Raw genomic sequence first — 18,385 nt, 5'->3', positions numbered from 1 at the left:
TTGAACTCAGGACCTTCAGAAGAGCAGTCGGGTGCTCTTACCCGCTGAGCCATCTCACCAGCCCTCTTTTTCTTACTCTATCAATATACATCTTTCAAAAAAAAAAAACTCCTTGGGTTTGCTCTAATCATATTTTTTTCTAATCTCACAACAGACATTATCCACTAATCTAAGTCCATTATCAAATAACACAGTGACTACATAATCTGATGGAATCCACAGTGTTTTCTGCTATAGCACAGTGCCCTGTGTTGCCACACATACCTGCTATTCTGGCACTTGGGAAAGTGCAACAGAGTGATTAGGGGGTTGATACCAGCCTGTACTATCTGGTAAGACCTTAGGAACGGATGCAGCTCATGATAGAGCATTTGTCTGAAATCATGAGTTGAATCCAGCATTGGAAACAAATAAAAATAAGCAAACTATTTTGCTTCCCAGACAAGGTCAGGTTCTGCCCTGTAGACAGTTTCCTGCGCTCCCTCCTGTCCCTTAGAGTTTATTGTTTATAAATTACAATCATCTTTAAAGTAAAAGATGTAGTTTCACCTTTATATCCTTCCTAAAGGATACCCTTCATGGGAGTCTGAGTTTCTGATTTATATCATATTTCCTCTCTCTGTAGAATTTTATTTCGTCCAGCCTGTTCTACTGCAATTTTTAAGGGTTTCGTTTGTCTTAGTCTTCTTTAAAAAAAAAAAAAAAAAAAATTCTCCAATCATCAGCTTGAAAGCACAGTGAGGCTCATAAAAGCAATGCTGACTGACCTATGGGTGCTTCCTCAGGACTACTCCATGCACCCAGAGTTCCCAACTCTAGCCTCTGTACCCTTGTACCCATTTGTTGATGACTCTTCAAGCGCCCCCCAGCCTGGCACTGCCTCTGTGGGCTCTTGCTCCTCTGGAAAGAGGTGATTCTATGATTCATTCACCGAGCTCCTCCGCTGTCCCAGGACAGTCCAAGCTGTGATCTCGATTCTCTGGAGAAGATCGTTGGTTTCTCAGTTTGCTCCACACTTTTCTTGTCATAATCTACAGGAAGACTTCCGAGCCCTTCGAGGGCGAGAGGAAAACCAGAAACTACAAATCTTAGTGTTTTATGCAGTTTGTAACTTGGACCACGTGAAAAGATGAAGAAAAGCTGATGTCTAAGAGTAAATGACTTTTCTAACTTTACTTGCAAGGAAATGGGTGGAGTGGAGATCATAATGTAAAATGATATCATCCGACTCAGAAAGACAAATAGCCTGTTTTCCCTGATATGCAGATCCTGATTTAAACGTGAATGTACATGTAAAAGGGGAATTATCAGGGAGGAGGAAGAGGCTTAAGAGGATGGGAGGATGGGAGGATGGGAGGATGGGAGGGCAAAAAAGGTAACAAGCGGAAACAAAATATCAAGAGTCTTCTCTCATATGCAGAGTCTGTAGTTAAGCATGTGTGCCTATGATGGAGGGAGGGGGAGAGAGGAAGAGAGAGAGAGAGAGAGAGAGAGAGAGAGAGAGAGAGAGAGAGAGGAAAGAGAGAACTACCTGGGAGAAGACCAGTAAGGTGGCTTGAAGGTCTACATGGAAATTCTAAAGTGTCTCACCAGCCATACCACATGTCACCCAGGAATTTGTGGCTCATCTTTTTAAGTTCTTGGGCTTATTAATAAAATAATTTAATAATTGACTCAGAAGAACACTTCTGAAAAAAAAAAAAGAACTTGAAAGGAAAAAGCCTAGGACAAGCAGGTGTCAATAGTCAACAGTTACACAGAGGAAGAAAATGGAGAGGAGGAAATCGAGACATTTGAAGGCAGCCACGTGGTGGATGATCAGGGGTGGTGGCTTCTGAGAAATAGAGGGGACAGGTATACGTATGCTCCGTCCAATATCCTAAAGAAAGAGCAGAAAAGAATAAAAAGGAAAAGTTACACCTTTCTGAAATCAGGTAGCAGATCCCTCTATGAAAACCTCACCGGAAGTATGAGGACGGCATGCTATCGCAGTAAAGAGATAATTATTCTTCCCACCTCTTTACCATCCCTTCGGGTAAGTCAACTTCCAGGTATGGTCAGTAAGCCTGCAGACTGAGCAGCCTGGCTGCATTAACTCTCATGTTTTGGGTAGCTTGGAATGTTAGGTCTCCTCTAGGCCATTAAAACATATTTCTCTTAAGGAGACTTCATCGGAACACCAATACAGACTTCTGTAGCATTTCCCCCTCTGAAGAGGTTACTCTAAAGTCATTTAGGCTACAGGATAAAGTTGAGCCCTAAATATATAAAGCATTTTTACTGTGAAAATCTAGATATCCAATTCTAAAGCTTCACCAGAGGGGATAAATGCCTGGACTGGACTTTCAGTCCCACCCCCAGGTAGAGCTCCAGGGCTGGGTGCTGGTTCACAAGGAGTTAATTCCCTTTAGACATTCCCTGCCAGAGAGCCAAGGACTTTCCTGGAACTGCCTATAAAACTGTTCAGCCAATTCCTGTCTCCTGGTCTCATCAGATGGACAGTAAAGAAGAGTGGGAGAGTGAATATAATTATGATACAATGGTGTCAATGGATGAAATGTCATAACTAAAAATCCATTATTTTGTATGCTAAGTAAAAAATTTAAAAAAAAAAAACACTAAAAGTGACTTTCCTACAGAAATACTGCTAACAGACGAAGCTAAAGTTAGGATCTAGATCTTACATTATAGACATTTATGGTTGGTTCTTAGTGCAAAAGGTGCAATCTCTTGAAAAGTCTGTATCAGAGTCTTGCACGCTTGGGCTCTTTGTTTAGTATGATGTGCAAAGCACTTGATAGAAATGTCCATGGGAAGAGCTCTCAGGCCCGAAACAGACTCCAACATAATTTTACATTTTAGGGAATTCTCAACAGAGGGAGTCTCAGTTTTTCATATCAGTTTAAAACAATAGTGAAGGATGTGGCCACGGAGTCTCTTTGGTCATAAAGTGAAGATATCTTAGATTCTGTTGATGTTCTGTATCTTTGGAAAAGAGCCTGGGTCTGTTTACTTCTGTAGGCTTAACTTGGAAACCGTGTAGATTCTGCTCCAGACAAGTGTAATAAAGCAAAGACTGTAGCAACGAGAAACAATAGATGACGTCTAAAGAGTTTGCAAACCTATCTTAATTTGAAGTACTCAGTCGGGCTTCCTCTGGCAGTGAGAGGAACAGATGCATAGACCCACAGCCAAACATTAGTTTCATAGAGCCCAAATTAGAGATCTCCACTGGGTCCCTCCCCTTGGGCTCAGGAGACCCCGTGGAAGGGGCAGGGACTTGTGGGAGCCAGAGGAACACAAGAACACGGCCCTCAGAATCAACTAAGCAGGGCTCATAGAGGCTCACTTAGACTGAAGCGTGCGTGGGTCTGCGCTAGGTCCTCTGCATATACATTATAGTTGCTGCTAAAACCCCTTAATTTTTTTAAAGGTTTATTTATTTATTATATGTAAGTAGCTATCTTCAGACACTCCAGAAGAGGGCGTCAGATCTTGTTACGAATAGTTATGAGCCACCATGTGGTTGCTGGGATTTGAACTCCGAACCTTCGGAAGAACAGTCACGTGCTCTTACCCACTTGGTGGCGCACGCCTTTAATCCCAGCACTCGGGAGGCAGAGGCAGGCGGATTTCTGAGTTCAAGGCCAGCCTGGTCTACAAAGTGAGTTCCAGGACAGTCAGGGCTATATANANAAACCCTGTCTTGANAAAAAAAAAAAAAAACCCTTAATTTAATGTGGAAAAAATTAAAAAATTAATTGCAAAGTGTATAAAATTAAACTCAATAAGCAAATATCTTCCTGTTTAAGTATGTGTGCACATAAGAAGTTGTTTCTCGATGTTTTTTCAATCGCTAAATTAACCATTTCCCTTAAGAAAATTATCTTCTTCCGTTCTTCATGATTCTCTGCCTCCCAGTGCAGTTCTCTGATGGATGTAGAGTTCAAAGCAAGGCTTCCTTTCAAGAAACCTTATCTTCTAACGTCTCCACTTTTCTTCTCTTCTTGTGAATCTCATGTGACCAGATAGTGAATGGTGTCAGCTTAATCCAGGAGGCCTGCCTGCCTCAAACTCAGACTAGGCCAGGGCCTAGCACTTCCTCTTCTGGAAGTCCGCGTCTGGGTCTTCTGCTACGCTCGTATCCGGTCTAGAGAGACAGCATTGCTGTCTAGGAGAGGCCTGTCACACACACACACACACACACACACACACAGAAACACGTGCACACACACACACACACGCGCACATACACACACAGACACTCAGACACAGACATACACACACACAGAAACACGTGCACATACACACACACGCACACACATACACACACAGACACTCAGACACACATACACACACATGCACAGAAATACGTGCACACACACATGCACAGAAATACGTGCACATACACACACACGCACACACACAGACACTCAGACACACACACACACACACACACACACACACGTGCTTTTCAGCTACAGAAGAGGCAGGCAAGTCTACATCGTACACTAGTGGTTGCTTTTTTCTCTGAATCTCAATCAGACGTCTGAAGCCTGCACTCTAGCCCACTGCCCTTGATTCTTACAGCTCTTTAGGTGGTGTGGGACACAGCTTCTGCTCTGGAATGTGATCCACAGCCTGGGTTCACAGGAAAGCTGTTTTCAAAGAAATTACCTCCCGGGCCAAGCTTTATTTTCAGCGACTCCAGAGTGTGGATTTGTATAAAGCCACCTACCTCCCTTATCCACTGAAATGTGCCAGCAAGCCACAAAGGCAATGTAAATGTCTTACAGGCATTTAGTTCACATTACAGTAGCATACACATATTAGTCCATTAATTGCTTACATTTGTCTAAGCCCACGATTCCGGCTACATGGGAGACTGAGGCAGGAGGATCACAAAGCCTACTTGGGCTGTGGAGTGAGTGTTAAGCCAGTCTAAGCAACCTTGGAATAAGCTGTCTCAACTTTAAAAAGGGAAACCGAGAGTTGGGAGTGCAAATTAGGAGAGCAAACGCCTAGCAATAAAGGCAAAACGGGGTGGAGTGATTTGGTTTGTTTGTTTTTGTTTTTAACAGAGGTAGCTCCTGCTTTGTCTCATCCACAAACAGCACAATTAAAGGTGTGGAGGTTAGGAGGTGACTTGCTACTCCCTGAATGAGCTCTTCTTTAAGGGGGGTGGGGGGACCCTCTCTGTTTAACTTGCTGATTGACAGAGGGCCAGACGACTCCTTAGTCACCTGACTGAGCTCCAGCCCTCCACTGGGAGGGTGTCCCGAGCCTCCGACTGGGAGGGACTCCGGTCTCCTTTCCAGATGCCGGCAGGAAGTCCGCACGCGTCCAAGGAAGAGCCAGCGCAGTGAGAACCCACCAGGTCGCCTGAGTCTAAGGTGGCCCTGGGTCTGAGAGGCGCCCTGCAGCCGGCAGCAACTCGGGGAAAACTCGTAGAGCAAGTAAGTGCCAGCACTCGTGACGTCAGCCCAGAGACGGGCGAAGCTGCACGCAGATTGGAGGAAATTAAAGGAACCCAGAAATGAAATCTTTAAACTAGAGCAGGCGGTACTGATCGAGCGCCGGCACTATCTTAAACGGAGGGGAGGAGCTGCTTAAAACTTTAAAGTAGAAGGGAGAAAAAGCAGATATACCAGTAATGAAACGAAAGTAGTAAATTTTTTAGAAAGAATGAATGTAGCTTAATAAAATTTTAAGTGGATACTTAACACGTAAACCTTAGAATACTTGGACTTGAGACTTTCCACAGAATGTTGAAAGCTTTTGCCTTGGAGAAATGTGAACTATTTCGATAGCTGCTGCCTGGCTAAGGTAAACGTGTATTGGGCAGGTCATGTGGTACCTGACCCACGTGATATTTATGGTTCTATTGTCTAAAACTTGAAAAAATTTTAAGTGAATGTGGGGGATCTAGCACAAGTTTAAAGTTTGACTGATCTCTGGAGTGAGTTTGAAGTCTGCCTAGAAAAGCTTTACAGGACTGTCTCAAATCAAACAAAGTTAAAAAAGGGGTTCGGGTATAGCTGAGCAGAGAGTTTGCCGTGCATGCTGGACTATTAAGAAATATAATAATAATAATAACAATAATGGATTTTGTTTGCTTGCTTGCTTTTTTAAAGACAGAGTATCACTAGTGTACTGGATGGCCTGGAACTAGCTATGTAAACCAGGCAGGCGATGATCTCAAAGATCTTCCTGCTTCTGCCTTCTGAGTGCCGGAAGTTAGCTTCCTACCAACCAAGGCTGAAAATAGGATTTTTAAAGGAATAACTTGGGATAGGTTTTTGCTAAAAGGGAATTGGGGATACATGTCTGGTAAAGTAATGGTGCTTCTCTTTACCACAGAAATGTCACTGATTTAGAGCGAGATGGACTCTTCCTTGTGGCAGCCTGGGATTATTGGTTCACAGGGAATTAGATCATGCGCTTTTGGAAGTGCGCTGGAGCCGTGTGCAGTAAACGAACATCGTTTATCTAAGGCAATAACTGACTGGAGTTGATTCAGCAGTCAAATGAGGTCATGCGCTCTAATTAGCACTACTAATTATTCATTCAATTCAGGCTGAAGCCTGTGGCTGCCCATCAATACCCCTTAGTGGAGCCTTCTTTCCTGTAAAATAATCTACCTCATTAAATGGTTAGGCACTGTCCCCTTAGCCATGCACTTGCCTTGCTTGTTTTAATTAAAATGGAAAAAAAAATGATTTCTTAGCTAGTAAACCTGTATTTTAAGTCCCAGGACAGCTTTCCAAATAGCTCTCCTGCCTCATATTTAAAAGTCCCGTTGGTTATTTGCTTATTTATTTATTAGTTCTAGATGGAATCTCCTGCCTCGTATTTAACAACGCTGAGATTTATCTGTCCTATTTATTTAGTGAACAAAGAGAAGTCTTTACGCAGGTTCCCAGGTGCTGGGGCTGTTGGTATGTGCCAAGGGTCTTTCCTGATACCACATCCCTCTTTTCTTCACTGAGAGAGCCAGAACTTTTTTGTAGCAGTGATATCTGATAGAACTTTTTACAGTGACAGAAAATTCTAAACTTGCAGTTATCAGAATCGCGGCTGCTGGACACCTTCGGCAACTGAGTACTTAAAATATAATTTAGCTGAAGACCTGATTTTTTTTTCTTTGTCTTGACCTGAGTAATTGTATTGAAAGGTTAGTTACTTTGTGTGACTTGGTGCTCCCAGATTGCACAGCAGGAATGTCTAACTGACTGCTTTGCACTCTTCTGTAAGCTGAACCACACTGCTGATGATGTTGGATTTCACAAGATCTTCTTCTATCTTCATTATTCAAAAAATGATGGCATAGATATTTATTCATGCATGCATCAGCATGAACATCATGTATGTGCCCTGTGCTGGGGAATGAACCCAAGGTCCAGTCATATTAAGCACATGCTCTATCACTGATCTGTACCTTAGGAAAGACTCTTGAGCTATGAACTACTAATGGACAGAAAAGATTCTGAATCTGTAATGGCCATGCAACCTGAGTGCACCTTTACGCTCATGTCTGAAATACAGCAAAACTCATTTATAAAACACTTACTAGTTCTGAAAGTCTTCTCAGGCAAGCTTGAATTTGATTGACACAACAGAGTTCAGAAACCTGTCCATTGTGCAGGACTGCTTTACAGGGGAGCTACCCTTGTCGTATAGAAAATAAAAACTGGATCCAGATCCTGTGAAAAGTTAGATTTTCAAACTCTGAAGGGAAAAAAATGGTTTATCTTATTATAAGTAGTGATTTAAAAAAAAGGATTGATAGTACAGATGAAGAATAGGGCAAATGCACGTACATCATCTACAAACGATAAATATTTGCATAACGACCTAACTGCAAAGAGGAGACTTCATGTCCAGATCTCAGTGGGTTCACAGGTTCACAGAGTCTCACCTTCTTTTATTTTTTGAATTTCAGAATCTCCTGTAAAAACACAGATTGAAAGTGAGACGGGCTGCTGTCTGCTATCCTGCAACCATGAGCAGTAATGCAACAGACCTCACCACCGGCTACCTCTCCTCTGCTGCGGCAATCCTCCTGTTTGGCTCCAACTTTGTACCACTTAAAAAATATGACACTGGTGATGGTAATTGGTTTTTTTATTATTAACCTAAACTTGCTTTTAAGTGTCTTGGTTATTTGCTTTGTTTTTGTTTTATCTTTTTAAAATAACAGCTAAAAAAAAAATACATTTTATTGTTCATAGTGCCTAGTGACTAGAACGCACATAAATCGTCTCACAGTGCCCCTTGTGGCACACTGAGGGTGAGTCAGGACAAGATGGTGCTTTGTAGCAAAGCCATGGTGGGTACCACTGGAAAAGCTTCTTGACTGTGTCAGCTGTGTTTATAAAATAGGTTAGAATTGGGAACAAAACACTCATGGAAGGAGTTACAAAGTTTGGAGCTGAGATGAAAGNATGGACCATCCAGAAACTGCCCCACCCGGGGGTCCATCCCATAATCAGCCACCAAAAGCAGACACTATTACATAAGCCAGCAAGATTTTGCTGAAAGGCCTCAATATAGCTGTCTCATGTGAGGCTATGCCAGTGCCTGGCAAACACAGAAGTGGATGCTTACAGTCAGCTATTGGATGGAACATAGGCCCCCAGTGAGGGAGCTAGAGAAATTACCCAAGGGGCTGAAGGGGTCTGCAACCCTATAGGTGGAACAACAATATGAACTAACCAGTACCCCCAGAGCTCATGTCTCTAGCTGCATATGTAGCAGAAGATGGCCTAATCAGCCATCATTGGGAAGAGAGGCCCCTTGGTCTTGCAAAATTTATATGCCCTAGTACAGGGGAAGGCCAGGGCCAAGAAGTGGGCGTGGGTGGGTAGGGGAGGGGGAGGGTATAGGGGACTTTCGGGATAGCATTTGAAATGTAAATGAAGTAAATACCTAATAAAAAAAATTGAAAAAAAGTGCAAAAAAAGTAAAAAAAAAGGTAAGTTATGGCCAGTTCCACTATCAGCATTCATTTGAAAACCAATTTTGACCCAGCTGTTATGGGAGAGACCAATCTGAGCACAACACAGACCTGCTTACTAGTGAACAAGCTCTTCTCTAACAAATCGTGAGAGCAGATTGCTGCTCTCAGTTAAAGAAAGATGTGCGGCAGGGCTGTCATCTAGGCATGCTTACATACATCCCTCTCCAGAGCTGTGCACCTCAGTTTACCTCATGTGCACACACAGACACACATACTTACCAGGAAACAATATACCATGCTTTCTCAGTTCACCGCACGCAATCCCAGGTTTACCATATATACTATACCTCATGCTCACTGACATCTGATGTCAGATCCCTATTCCTGTAGCCCTGCAATGATCCATAGGCTACATTCTTTGCAGTGGTTCCTACATTCAAACCTCCACTCCTTTTCAAATTAAAGGGCTAGGTTTAGTATATTGTTACCACACTTAACCATTTAATCAGCTAAAACTGCTGTTTTATTAATTCCTGTTTTGCCTTTTTTTGTTGTTGGTGTTTTTTGTTTTTTGTTTATTTAATGCATTGCTGGTTCAGTTTGTCAGTGTCTTTCTCCAAACCAGATCTGGTTCTGTTTTGAGTTTTTTTTACTGCATAGTTTTGCTCAGCACCATAGTTTTAGAAGTGCACATACCACAATGCAGCAAACGAGTGCAAGCTGATGTTTAGTGAAGGAAAGCAGGGGTCGCCCTTGCCTGCCCAATGCCCTCCCTTTGGAAGCAAGAAGGGAGTTGGAGACACCCAGTGACCACCCGCTGAAAGGTAATATCCCAGTTATTTTTAAATCTCCCTAACTGCGTATACAAAAGGATTACAAATCCTTTCTCCCAGCCTTTTCTTTTGGATGTTGACAGGCAAAAAAAAAAAAAAACCTAGTAGAAAACTAACCAAAATGGGCAGCTGGCTTAGCTTTTGGGTTTGTGATCCTAGACAAGGGTCCCATGTGTTGTGATAAATATTATTTAGGGGAAGGCGTTGACCATATAGTTCCCAAGCAAAAGACACAAACGCCTTTATATTTATAATAAGTCTTATAGCATTAGAGCTAGGTAGATATTAACCCTCTATGCTATTTTGTCTACTTCCCTGTCAGTAACCCCAAGATATCACTTGCCATGCTCCTCCTGGGGTACTCTTACTCCACGCTCATGACCCGCCCTCATGACCAGTGCTCAGGATCCACCTACCCCACTGCGACCACTTCCCTCTTCCTCCTCCCTCACTCTCCCTATGGTCCCAGCCTGAGAACCCCAAGTCCAGGACCTCCAGCCCCACCTACCTCTCTTCTGTCCAGCTATAGCTATAGGCATCTCTATTAACCAATCAGGGATAAGGAGGGGCAAGGCTTACAGAACAAAAGCTGGTATATGTGAGAATCTGCATGTTTGCAGGTTTTGGAGTACAGAATTTAGCTTTTGGATAACAGGCTTCTTTTGAGTTAGGGTTTGTGTGCGTGCGCGTGCGAGTGTGTGTATGTGTGTGTGTGTGTGTGTGTGTGTGTGTGTGTGTGTGTGTGTGTGTGTTTCTGGAGGCTGAACCCAAGGCCTCTTCAAGTAGTAGAACGCTCTAGTGTGAGCCACCACCAACCCAGCAAGTCTTACCAGCTTTTTGTTTTTAGTTTCTCACTTGCAGCATAAAGTTCCCTTTCCACTCCAACACTGCTTGTTACAAGTTTTGGAGGTTAACAGACATTTTCCCCCCTCTACTCTATTGTGAGAATGAACAGAAATAGACAAAAGTTTTGCAAATTACAAGCAAAAATGGCAGCGTAGAATTACAGCTTCCTTGGTACTTCATTTGGTGTGGAATATCTATCTTTCCAATCCCCGAGACCTTGATGGTACAGGAGTCTTGAATGGCCACGGCCATGTTCATCTCCAGTAACACCTTATCTCACAAAAAGCAGAGGCGTGCCAGCCTAGAAGGTTAAGTCTCAGGTCTGTAAAACCTAAAATCCATCTCATCACGGGAATTAAACTCCAACTGTGTGAGCCACAAACGGCCAAGTGTATCCCAAGGTTTGAGTTACTGCTACACTGTTGGGACGTTCTCAGTGCCACGTTTTGATGGTGCCAGTGAGACTGGCATCAGGGAGAAAATACAGGCTGGCTCTTCCCAAAGTTCTTTAACAGACATTTCTTGGTTTGACTACAAAGTAAAAGAGCAGCAAGTTAAGCAGGAACACATGGGGACTTCGGTGTCAAGCATCTAGGCTTTACGGTCCAGTTAGAAATGTACCTACAAGATTTTTGACCAGATTTGTTTCCTTCGTGTCTGAGATTGGGCCCACCATGACATAAAGTAGCTGTAAGAATAAATATACCATGTGTCCACTATGGGGACAAGTCGTGATTTGTATCTGTCTCTCAAAGAATATATTACAGATATTCTCAAACATGCATATACTCCAATCTTTCTGCCAAGTAATGCCTGGTTGTCTTATTTGTAGGGATGTTCCTTCAGTGGGTTCTCTGTGCTGCCATTTGGTTGGTTGCCTTGGTGGTCAACTTGATACTGCACTGCCCTAAATTCTGGCCATTTGCGATGCTTGGTGGCTGCATTTGGGCAACAGGTAATGTGCATATTCATCTTATACACGGACCACACAGTCGTATTCATGACCAGGAGACAAGGCACAGTGGACTTATAGTCATTAGGTCCACACGACGGACATGAGCTGTGTATTGTTTTATTTTCATATATTTTGGGAAATTTCTTGATTTCTTTTCCCTCTAAAATGTTTTAAGTTCCTGCTAGAAAATTATTAGAGTAAAGATATTTGATCCTTTAAACATATAACTCAAATGCCATTGTATACATTTGACCTTTCTCCAGCATATTTGTTGGAAAATGTTTATTAGAGAGCAACACTTTGTTAACATTATTTGTGAGCTTATCCTTAAAAGCTGGTGAACAGTAACATGTAATCATTTTGAGTAACATTTAGCGAAGAAAAGAGACAATTAAAAATCTCTTCATTGCTGGGGGGGTGGTGGTGGCGCACGCCTTTAATCCCAGCACTTGGGAGGCAGAGGCAGGTGGATTTCTGAGTTCGAGGCCAGCTGGTCTACAGAGTGAGTTCTAGGATAGCCAGGGCTACACAGAGAAACCCTGTCTCGAAAAAACAAACAAACAAACAAACAAATAAATATTTCTTCATTGCTTTATCAATGCCTTAATGACTATAGTAGAATCTACATTTCCAGGTAGCCATTCAGAAACAGTTCTCCTCTCTATGAATTCAACCTGGAAAGTCCTCTCTTATTTATTTATTTTTTAACAAAGAGAATTACTGAAAATCTTTAAGAGATAAAATTGTTAGACACAAATAAAATTTAAAATGTTAAAATGCTACTGCTTACCCACTTGAGTCTTTGAGGGATTAAATGATTTAATGAAATTCTTTAGTCAGAGATCAAAATAAGTGTAGCTTTCCCTTCCCACCAGAATGTGTGTTAGCACGCCTCACACATGTCTCTGTGATTGTCTGCCGAGTGCAACTGGGAGGGAGTGAAGAGTTCCTTTGTTCTCTTGGCTTTTGGAGACTACAATCTCTCCATGCAGCCCAGGCTAGCCTAGAACTGAGTCCTCCTGCCTCTGCTTCCTGATGTCATTGGAGACATCTCTCCTTTGTTTGTGAGCCTGCACTTAGTTAGTTAGTTTGTTTGTTTTTGGTCAAGGCTAGTGCAAACTGTGAAATGCTTCGTGAATATCTTTGTCCTCTTTGTGCAGGGATCATGCTAACCTTATTTGTATCAATCCAGTTTGAATATGTGCACTGCCAAAGTGAGCCTTTTTTTTAATTTTTGAAATTATTCATTTATTTACTTACTTATTTATTCAAGATAGAGGTATCACTGTGTAGCCTTGGATGACCTGGAGCACTGTGTAGACCAGGCTGATCTCTAACTCACAGTGACTCTGAGATTAAAGATAACTGTCCGAGCTGGGTGTGGTGGTACATGCTTTTAATCCCAGCACTCAGGAGGCAGGCAAATTTCTGAGTTCAAGGCTAGTCTGGTCTACAAAGAGAGTTCCAGGACAGCCAGGGCTGTACAGAGAAACCCTGTCTCAAAAACAACAACAACAACAACAAAAGATAGGTGTCCCCATGCCAGGCCCTCTGTGCAGATCTTTATCTCACAATCAGGTTCTACTGTGCTCAGGGTGGATAAGTAGGGAGCCAAACTTGGGAAATGTAAGTTATAGGTTATAACAACCAACTGGTCTGGCGAACAGAGGAAGAGGGGAGCTGGTGGTGTAAGGACTTGATTGCAGATGATTAGAAGGGAGACTAACACCTTGTACCAGAAGAACTTTTCCAGATGGGAAAATAGTGGAGCATGGTACCCTCTGGGTCTAAAGCCCTAGCATTGCCACAGGGGACCACATTAGCTGCAGGCTGCTTCAGCATTCAGAGCAGAACACTGAGACTCAAGACGGTCTAGACTGGAGCAATGTTAAATGGGGTGCATGGACCTCTGATCCATGGCTCGAATCAGGAGACAAAGGTGACTCACAAACTTAAAAGAGGAAACTTGGGAGAGGAAACTGCAGGACTGAGTCGGTTGCAGAGAGGGTAGGAAGTGTTTCACAGAAAGCAGCAGTGAGCTGAGTATGGTGGAGTACCCGTTGTCCCAGCTACTGGGAACGGTGAGATAAGATTTCTTGAGTCCTAAAATGGGAGACCAGCCTGTGAGACATAGCAAGACCTTGTCTCCGAAACAACTGTGCTAGTGACAACATTCAACACCATCAAGGATTTGGCCCTGGTGATCCTCAAGAGCGTAAGTCAATGTTTGTGAGAATCTTGAAAGGAAAGCCAGTATGTGTTAGAGAGTGCATTCTAGAGTTGTGTTGAGGCAGAAGTTAAATTCAGGAAAAAGTAGTAATCTAACATAGAAATGCATTTGTTATCTGGGAAGTGATCCATTTTTTTTCCTGCATGTTGTATCTACAGGGAACATGGCTGTCGTTCCAATTATCAAAACCATCGGTTTGGGTCTTGGAATCTTAATCTGGGGATCATTTAACACCTTAACTGGCTGGGCAAGCTCAAGGTAACACAGTCTACACCATCTCAGCTATGAGTCCTGCACCCTGCATTCAGTGTAAACTGGGGTCTAGCCATACTGGGAGAAATAACATGATTCTTTGTCTCAAATTATGGCTGGTACATATAAATGAACCATGTCTATTATTTGTCTGAAACTCTTTATAAGTGATCTAGATATTTTATGAAGATATCGTAAAGGAACTCAGAACGTAAAAAACTGTATCTGGGGGATAAGAGAGAGAAAGGCAGCTGATGTCTGCTTTCTCCCTCTACTGCCTAACCAGGTACATAAAGTAGATGCTCAACAATCTGTGGCTCCCTCTCCCTGGTATTTTGTAAAGATTTAGTGAGGTGTAGCTATGTCAAAATACTTAAGGAACCTGGCAAGGTGGCACACACCTTTAATTCCAGCACTTGGGAGGCAGAGCCAGGTGACTCTCTGAATTCCAGGCTAGCATGGTCTACAAAGTGATGAGTTCTGCCACAGCCAGGGCTACATGGGGGGGGGGGAGGTAGGGGGGTGCGTGTGGAGGAGAGGAAGTATCATTGTATATGGCTGCTTTCACATAAAATGGCACAGAGAAGGGGATGCAGCTAGCCACACCTAAAACATTCTGGCTTTTTAAGAACTTCTTCAAGGCTAGCTAGAAGTTGTGTTGTCCAAAAGGTCAGCCACAAGCCACAGGTAGCCGTTGTATGGAAACCTAAGCTAATTAAAATCACAAAATTTGAGCCTTCCATGTCGCAGCTCCATTTGCAGAAGCTCCCCCATTCCACACAGGGCAGGGATGGGAACACGCATGTGAAGCTCCATCAACAGTGTGTGGTGCCCGTGGTCAGTATGCTTCAGGCCGGGCTCAGGGAAATGAGGAGAGAGAGCGTTACTCTTGCCTCCCTTTCTCTTCCACTCAAAAGTATTATAACCTCCCCAAAGAACAAGGCCGGTCTGCCAGCTTACAGTGTATACATCTATTCCTGTCCTTTCTCCCCCAGTGCCCTGGAGTTTTGTTTGGTTCAATACAGTGCTCACTCTCTTATCCTTGGGTGGCTCTCCATGAAGAGTGCTAATGGTTGTGACAAAGTCGAGCCATGATGAAAAGAAGAGATTGTAAACTCATGTCAAAGAGTAGGAATTGTTAGCCAAGAAGTCATTTTAAATACCTCAAAGATTATAGAAGGGCTTGGGATGTAGCTTAGTGTTCGAGTATTGTCTAGCATGTGCAGGGCCATGAGTCTGATTCCCAGTGTTGGGATACGTGTGTGTGTGTGTGTGTGTGTGTGTGTGTGTGTGTGTGTGTGTGTGTGTTTTCCCATGGTTTTTTTTGGTTTGGAATGGGTTCGATTGGGTTGGGTTAGGCTGGGTTAGGCTGGGATGGGTTGGGTTGGGTTGGGTTGGGTTGGGTTGGGTTGGGTTGGGTTGGGTTATTGGTTTCTGTTGTTTTTGTTTTGTTTTTGGAATAGGACCTCACTATGTAGCCCTGGCTGGCCTGGAAATCAATATATGACCAGGACGGCCCCAAACTCACAGAGATCCACCAGCTTCTGCCTCCCAAGTACTGTAGCCCAGTCTGGCCTTGAATTCTTCCTTCCTTACCTCTGGGGATTGCAGGAATGTACCACCATGCCTCAACTGCTGTTTTCTCCACTATAACATAGAAATTAAAGGCCCAGTATAGAAAAGTATCCAAAGACAGTGCATGAGAGAACCAAGATTTAAACTCAGAGTCCAGCCCCTCGTCCTAGTCTTAAGCATTACGTAAAACATTTTAGCAGTAACTGATTTGATATTCTTCTGGATTTCCAGGTTTGGCTGGTTTGGGATGGATGCAGAAGAAGTGTCCAGGCCAATGCTGAATTACTTTGGAGCTGGGCTGTCAGTAGTAAGGTCTACAGAGGTTTCTAGTCACTAGTTTTTTCGGGCATTCGGAGTGTTTTCTAAAGATTTGTTTTATCTTTATTTCCTGTGTATGAATGTTCTGCCTGCATGTATGCGCACCACGTGTGTGCCTGACAGAGAAGTGTGCCCAGTACCCTGAAACTCGAGTGAAAGATGATGTGGACTGAAAGGTGGATGCTTAGAATCAACCCGCCATCAAAAGCAACCAATGCTCTTAACCACTGAGCTATCTCTCCAGTCCCACTTTCTAAAGCTTTTAATATCCTTACATTTTCTTTAAACCTACATTTCATAAAGTTTATGTTCCCTGATTCTTAATTTTCAATGACAGACCTTATTTCCAGCACAAGAAATACCAGATGAGGGGGATCAGGAACCCTAGTTTTAGTTCTCAAAAGCTCTGAGGAACTCGAAAAAAAGTCACAGAACTGCTCTGAAGTTATTTCAATATCTATACTAGATAGAAAATCAAAATACATTGCACATGAATAAGAACCAGGATGTACTGAATCATTTTGCTTACCAAAGAATGATATTCAAGTCAAGTCAATTCTGCTGGTTTCCTCTATGCAACTGGAATGGTCACTTATTCTTTTTGTTTGTTTGTTTGTTTTTTGTTTTTCATGACAAGGTTTCTCTGTGTATCCCTGGCTGTCCTGGAACTTACTTTGTAGACCAGGCTGGACTCCAACTCAGAAATCCACCTGCCTCTGCATCCCAAGAGCTGGGATTAAAGGCGTGCGCCACCACGCCCAGCGAATGGTTGCTTATTCTATTTAGTTCTTGCTCACCCAAGAGGATGTATCGACCCTCAGAGGAATTCTAAAACACAGGGAATAGCAAAGACTATGATTTCATGCTTTTTAACTAAGCACTAAGGCCATATACTTGTATAGTTTTATGGTTTTCGTAAGACAAAAAAGCTAGGAGAAATATCTATGTCTTACAACTCTGAGTTAGCTTTGTTCTTACCACAAAAAAAGGTCTTCAAACCTTTAGTGCAGTTCTTCTTTCTCTTTTGTTTTGTAAGCTAAGAATTTTTTTTATTTATTTACCTTCTCACCGAAAGGCAACTCTGAATGGGTCCTCTTTGGCACATTGGTTCTGCCAGCTTGCTTCACCACTCTTGTGATTTGTGCTCATGGTAGTTGAATTCAGCACTGCAAATCACCATAGTGGGCTTGACTAAGGGGACTTCAAGTCCTGGGTCGTTCTTCAAGGCACCTACCTGGGCACAGGGATGTCAGTGCATGCCTGGGGCCCCAGACAAGGAGACAGCAACGTTCTATGCAAGGCAGTGCACAAGATAGCGATGTTTGCCTTGTGTTTAACGTCTCAGACTGTGGCTGACTACAGGTAAGGGGAGCCTTGCTGAGCACTGATTCCAGCCTGTACCACCCCACTCTCCCATTCCTTCTTCTTAACCCAGTTACAACTCTCTCACCACTCAAATTCTCTTTTGAATACCAGGTTTTCCATGTCTCCCCCTCTACTTGTGTATACTATATCACTAAGGATGAAAATGACTTTGAATCACTACACAGTGGAGTTTTGCCAATAAAACTCAAGCAAGAATTGGGTCACCTTAAATTCAGTCACCTTTTCTCTCTGGGTTCCATTTATATCTGCTGCTGTCAGTGCTGCACATACTGAATAGCACTGCTCTCAAAGACTTTAGTATTTTTTCGGTCTTCTGGGAAGGAACAGTATATCTTCCTTCCTATAGTAATGGTGTTTTTCCCCAGTCACATTCCGGAACAATCTCTTTGTCATTGAAATGTTGCCTTAGAGAGTAGTCCCTAGGCAATTGGGAACGAGTAGCAAAGCTTATTCTAAAACTGTAAATTCTTGACACATTTGGTTAGAGGCAGTTTTATGTGTTCTGTACCGTTCACTCGGAATTCTAGCCTTCAGTAGTTCTAAGACAATTTCTTCACATTGTAAAATTCTAATTTAGCATGTCTAGTTTTGACTTAATGGTAATAATTTAATGTTGGTCCATCCAGTACATTAAGCACCTTTCTCCTCCAAATTTCTTCTTTAAAAACACAAAAATTTTCCCTAAAATTACACATCAGTTAGTTTCTCCTACTCTGACACTTCCAGCCAGACGACCTTACATAGATCTCTTCTCCAAGTCCTTTGTTTTGGCATCCATAAAGAGGAGGTAATGCTAGCACCAATCTTTTAAGATAATTTGAAAAGTAAATGTTTTGAGAGCTTTGTGTACCTAGACACATGGTTAAGGCTCCATATATAAGTTAGCCTCCATCAGCAGTCACTATCTGTTCGGTAGTAAACACTTAGATCATCAATGTAAGTGAAAAGGCTATAACAAATCAGTCCCGTGGTTAAGGCTGTAGAGAAGTTGCACAATAGGACCACAGTGTATGGAGGAGCAAAGCTGTCTA

At 42.8% G+C, this 18,385-nt stretch overlaps 1 protein-coding gene and 1 non-coding gene across 3 annotated transcripts in view; one reads left to right on the top strand and one right to left on the bottom strand.

Moving 5' to 3' along the window:
- The window catches only part of Tmem144 (transmembrane protein 144), a 77,794-nt gene that overhangs the window by 40,368 nt on the left and 19,041 nt on the right, over positions 1–18,385 (top strand). The window contains exons 2-6 of one of the 2 annotated variants that reach the window (XM_029537998.1): positions 5,319–5,456; positions 7,943–8,111; positions 11,471–11,593; positions 13,982–14,081; positions 15,882–15,962. In XM_029537998.1, coding sequence (XP_029393858.1) covers positions 8,003–8,111; positions 11,471–11,593; positions 13,982–14,081; positions 15,882–15,962 — 413 coding nt within the window. In that variant the 5' untranslated portion in view covers positions 5,319–5,456; positions 7,943–8,002. Of the gene's footprint in view, positions 1–5,318; positions 5,457–5,610; positions 5,827–7,942; positions 8,112–11,470; positions 11,594–13,981; positions 14,082–15,881; positions 15,963–18,385 lie in introns of those variants that run through there. The other variant, XM_029537999.1, reaches the window with a different exon arrangement.
- Positions 12,709–12,811, bottom strand: LOC115064010. The gene has a single exon (XR_003843848.1). It is a non-coding gene; the product is annotated as a U6 spliceosomal RNA (small nuclear RNA).

The sequence above is a fragment of the Mus pahari genome, chromosome 4 (genome assembly GCF_900095145.1).
Source record: "Mus pahari chromosome 4, PAHARI_EIJ_v1.1, whole genome shotgun sequence".
Lineage (NCBI taxonomy): Eukaryota > Metazoa > Chordata > Mammalia > Rodentia > Muridae > Mus > Mus pahari.
Note: the sequence above shows the minus strand (reverse complement) of the source record. Positions and strands in the feature narration are given on the sequence as shown.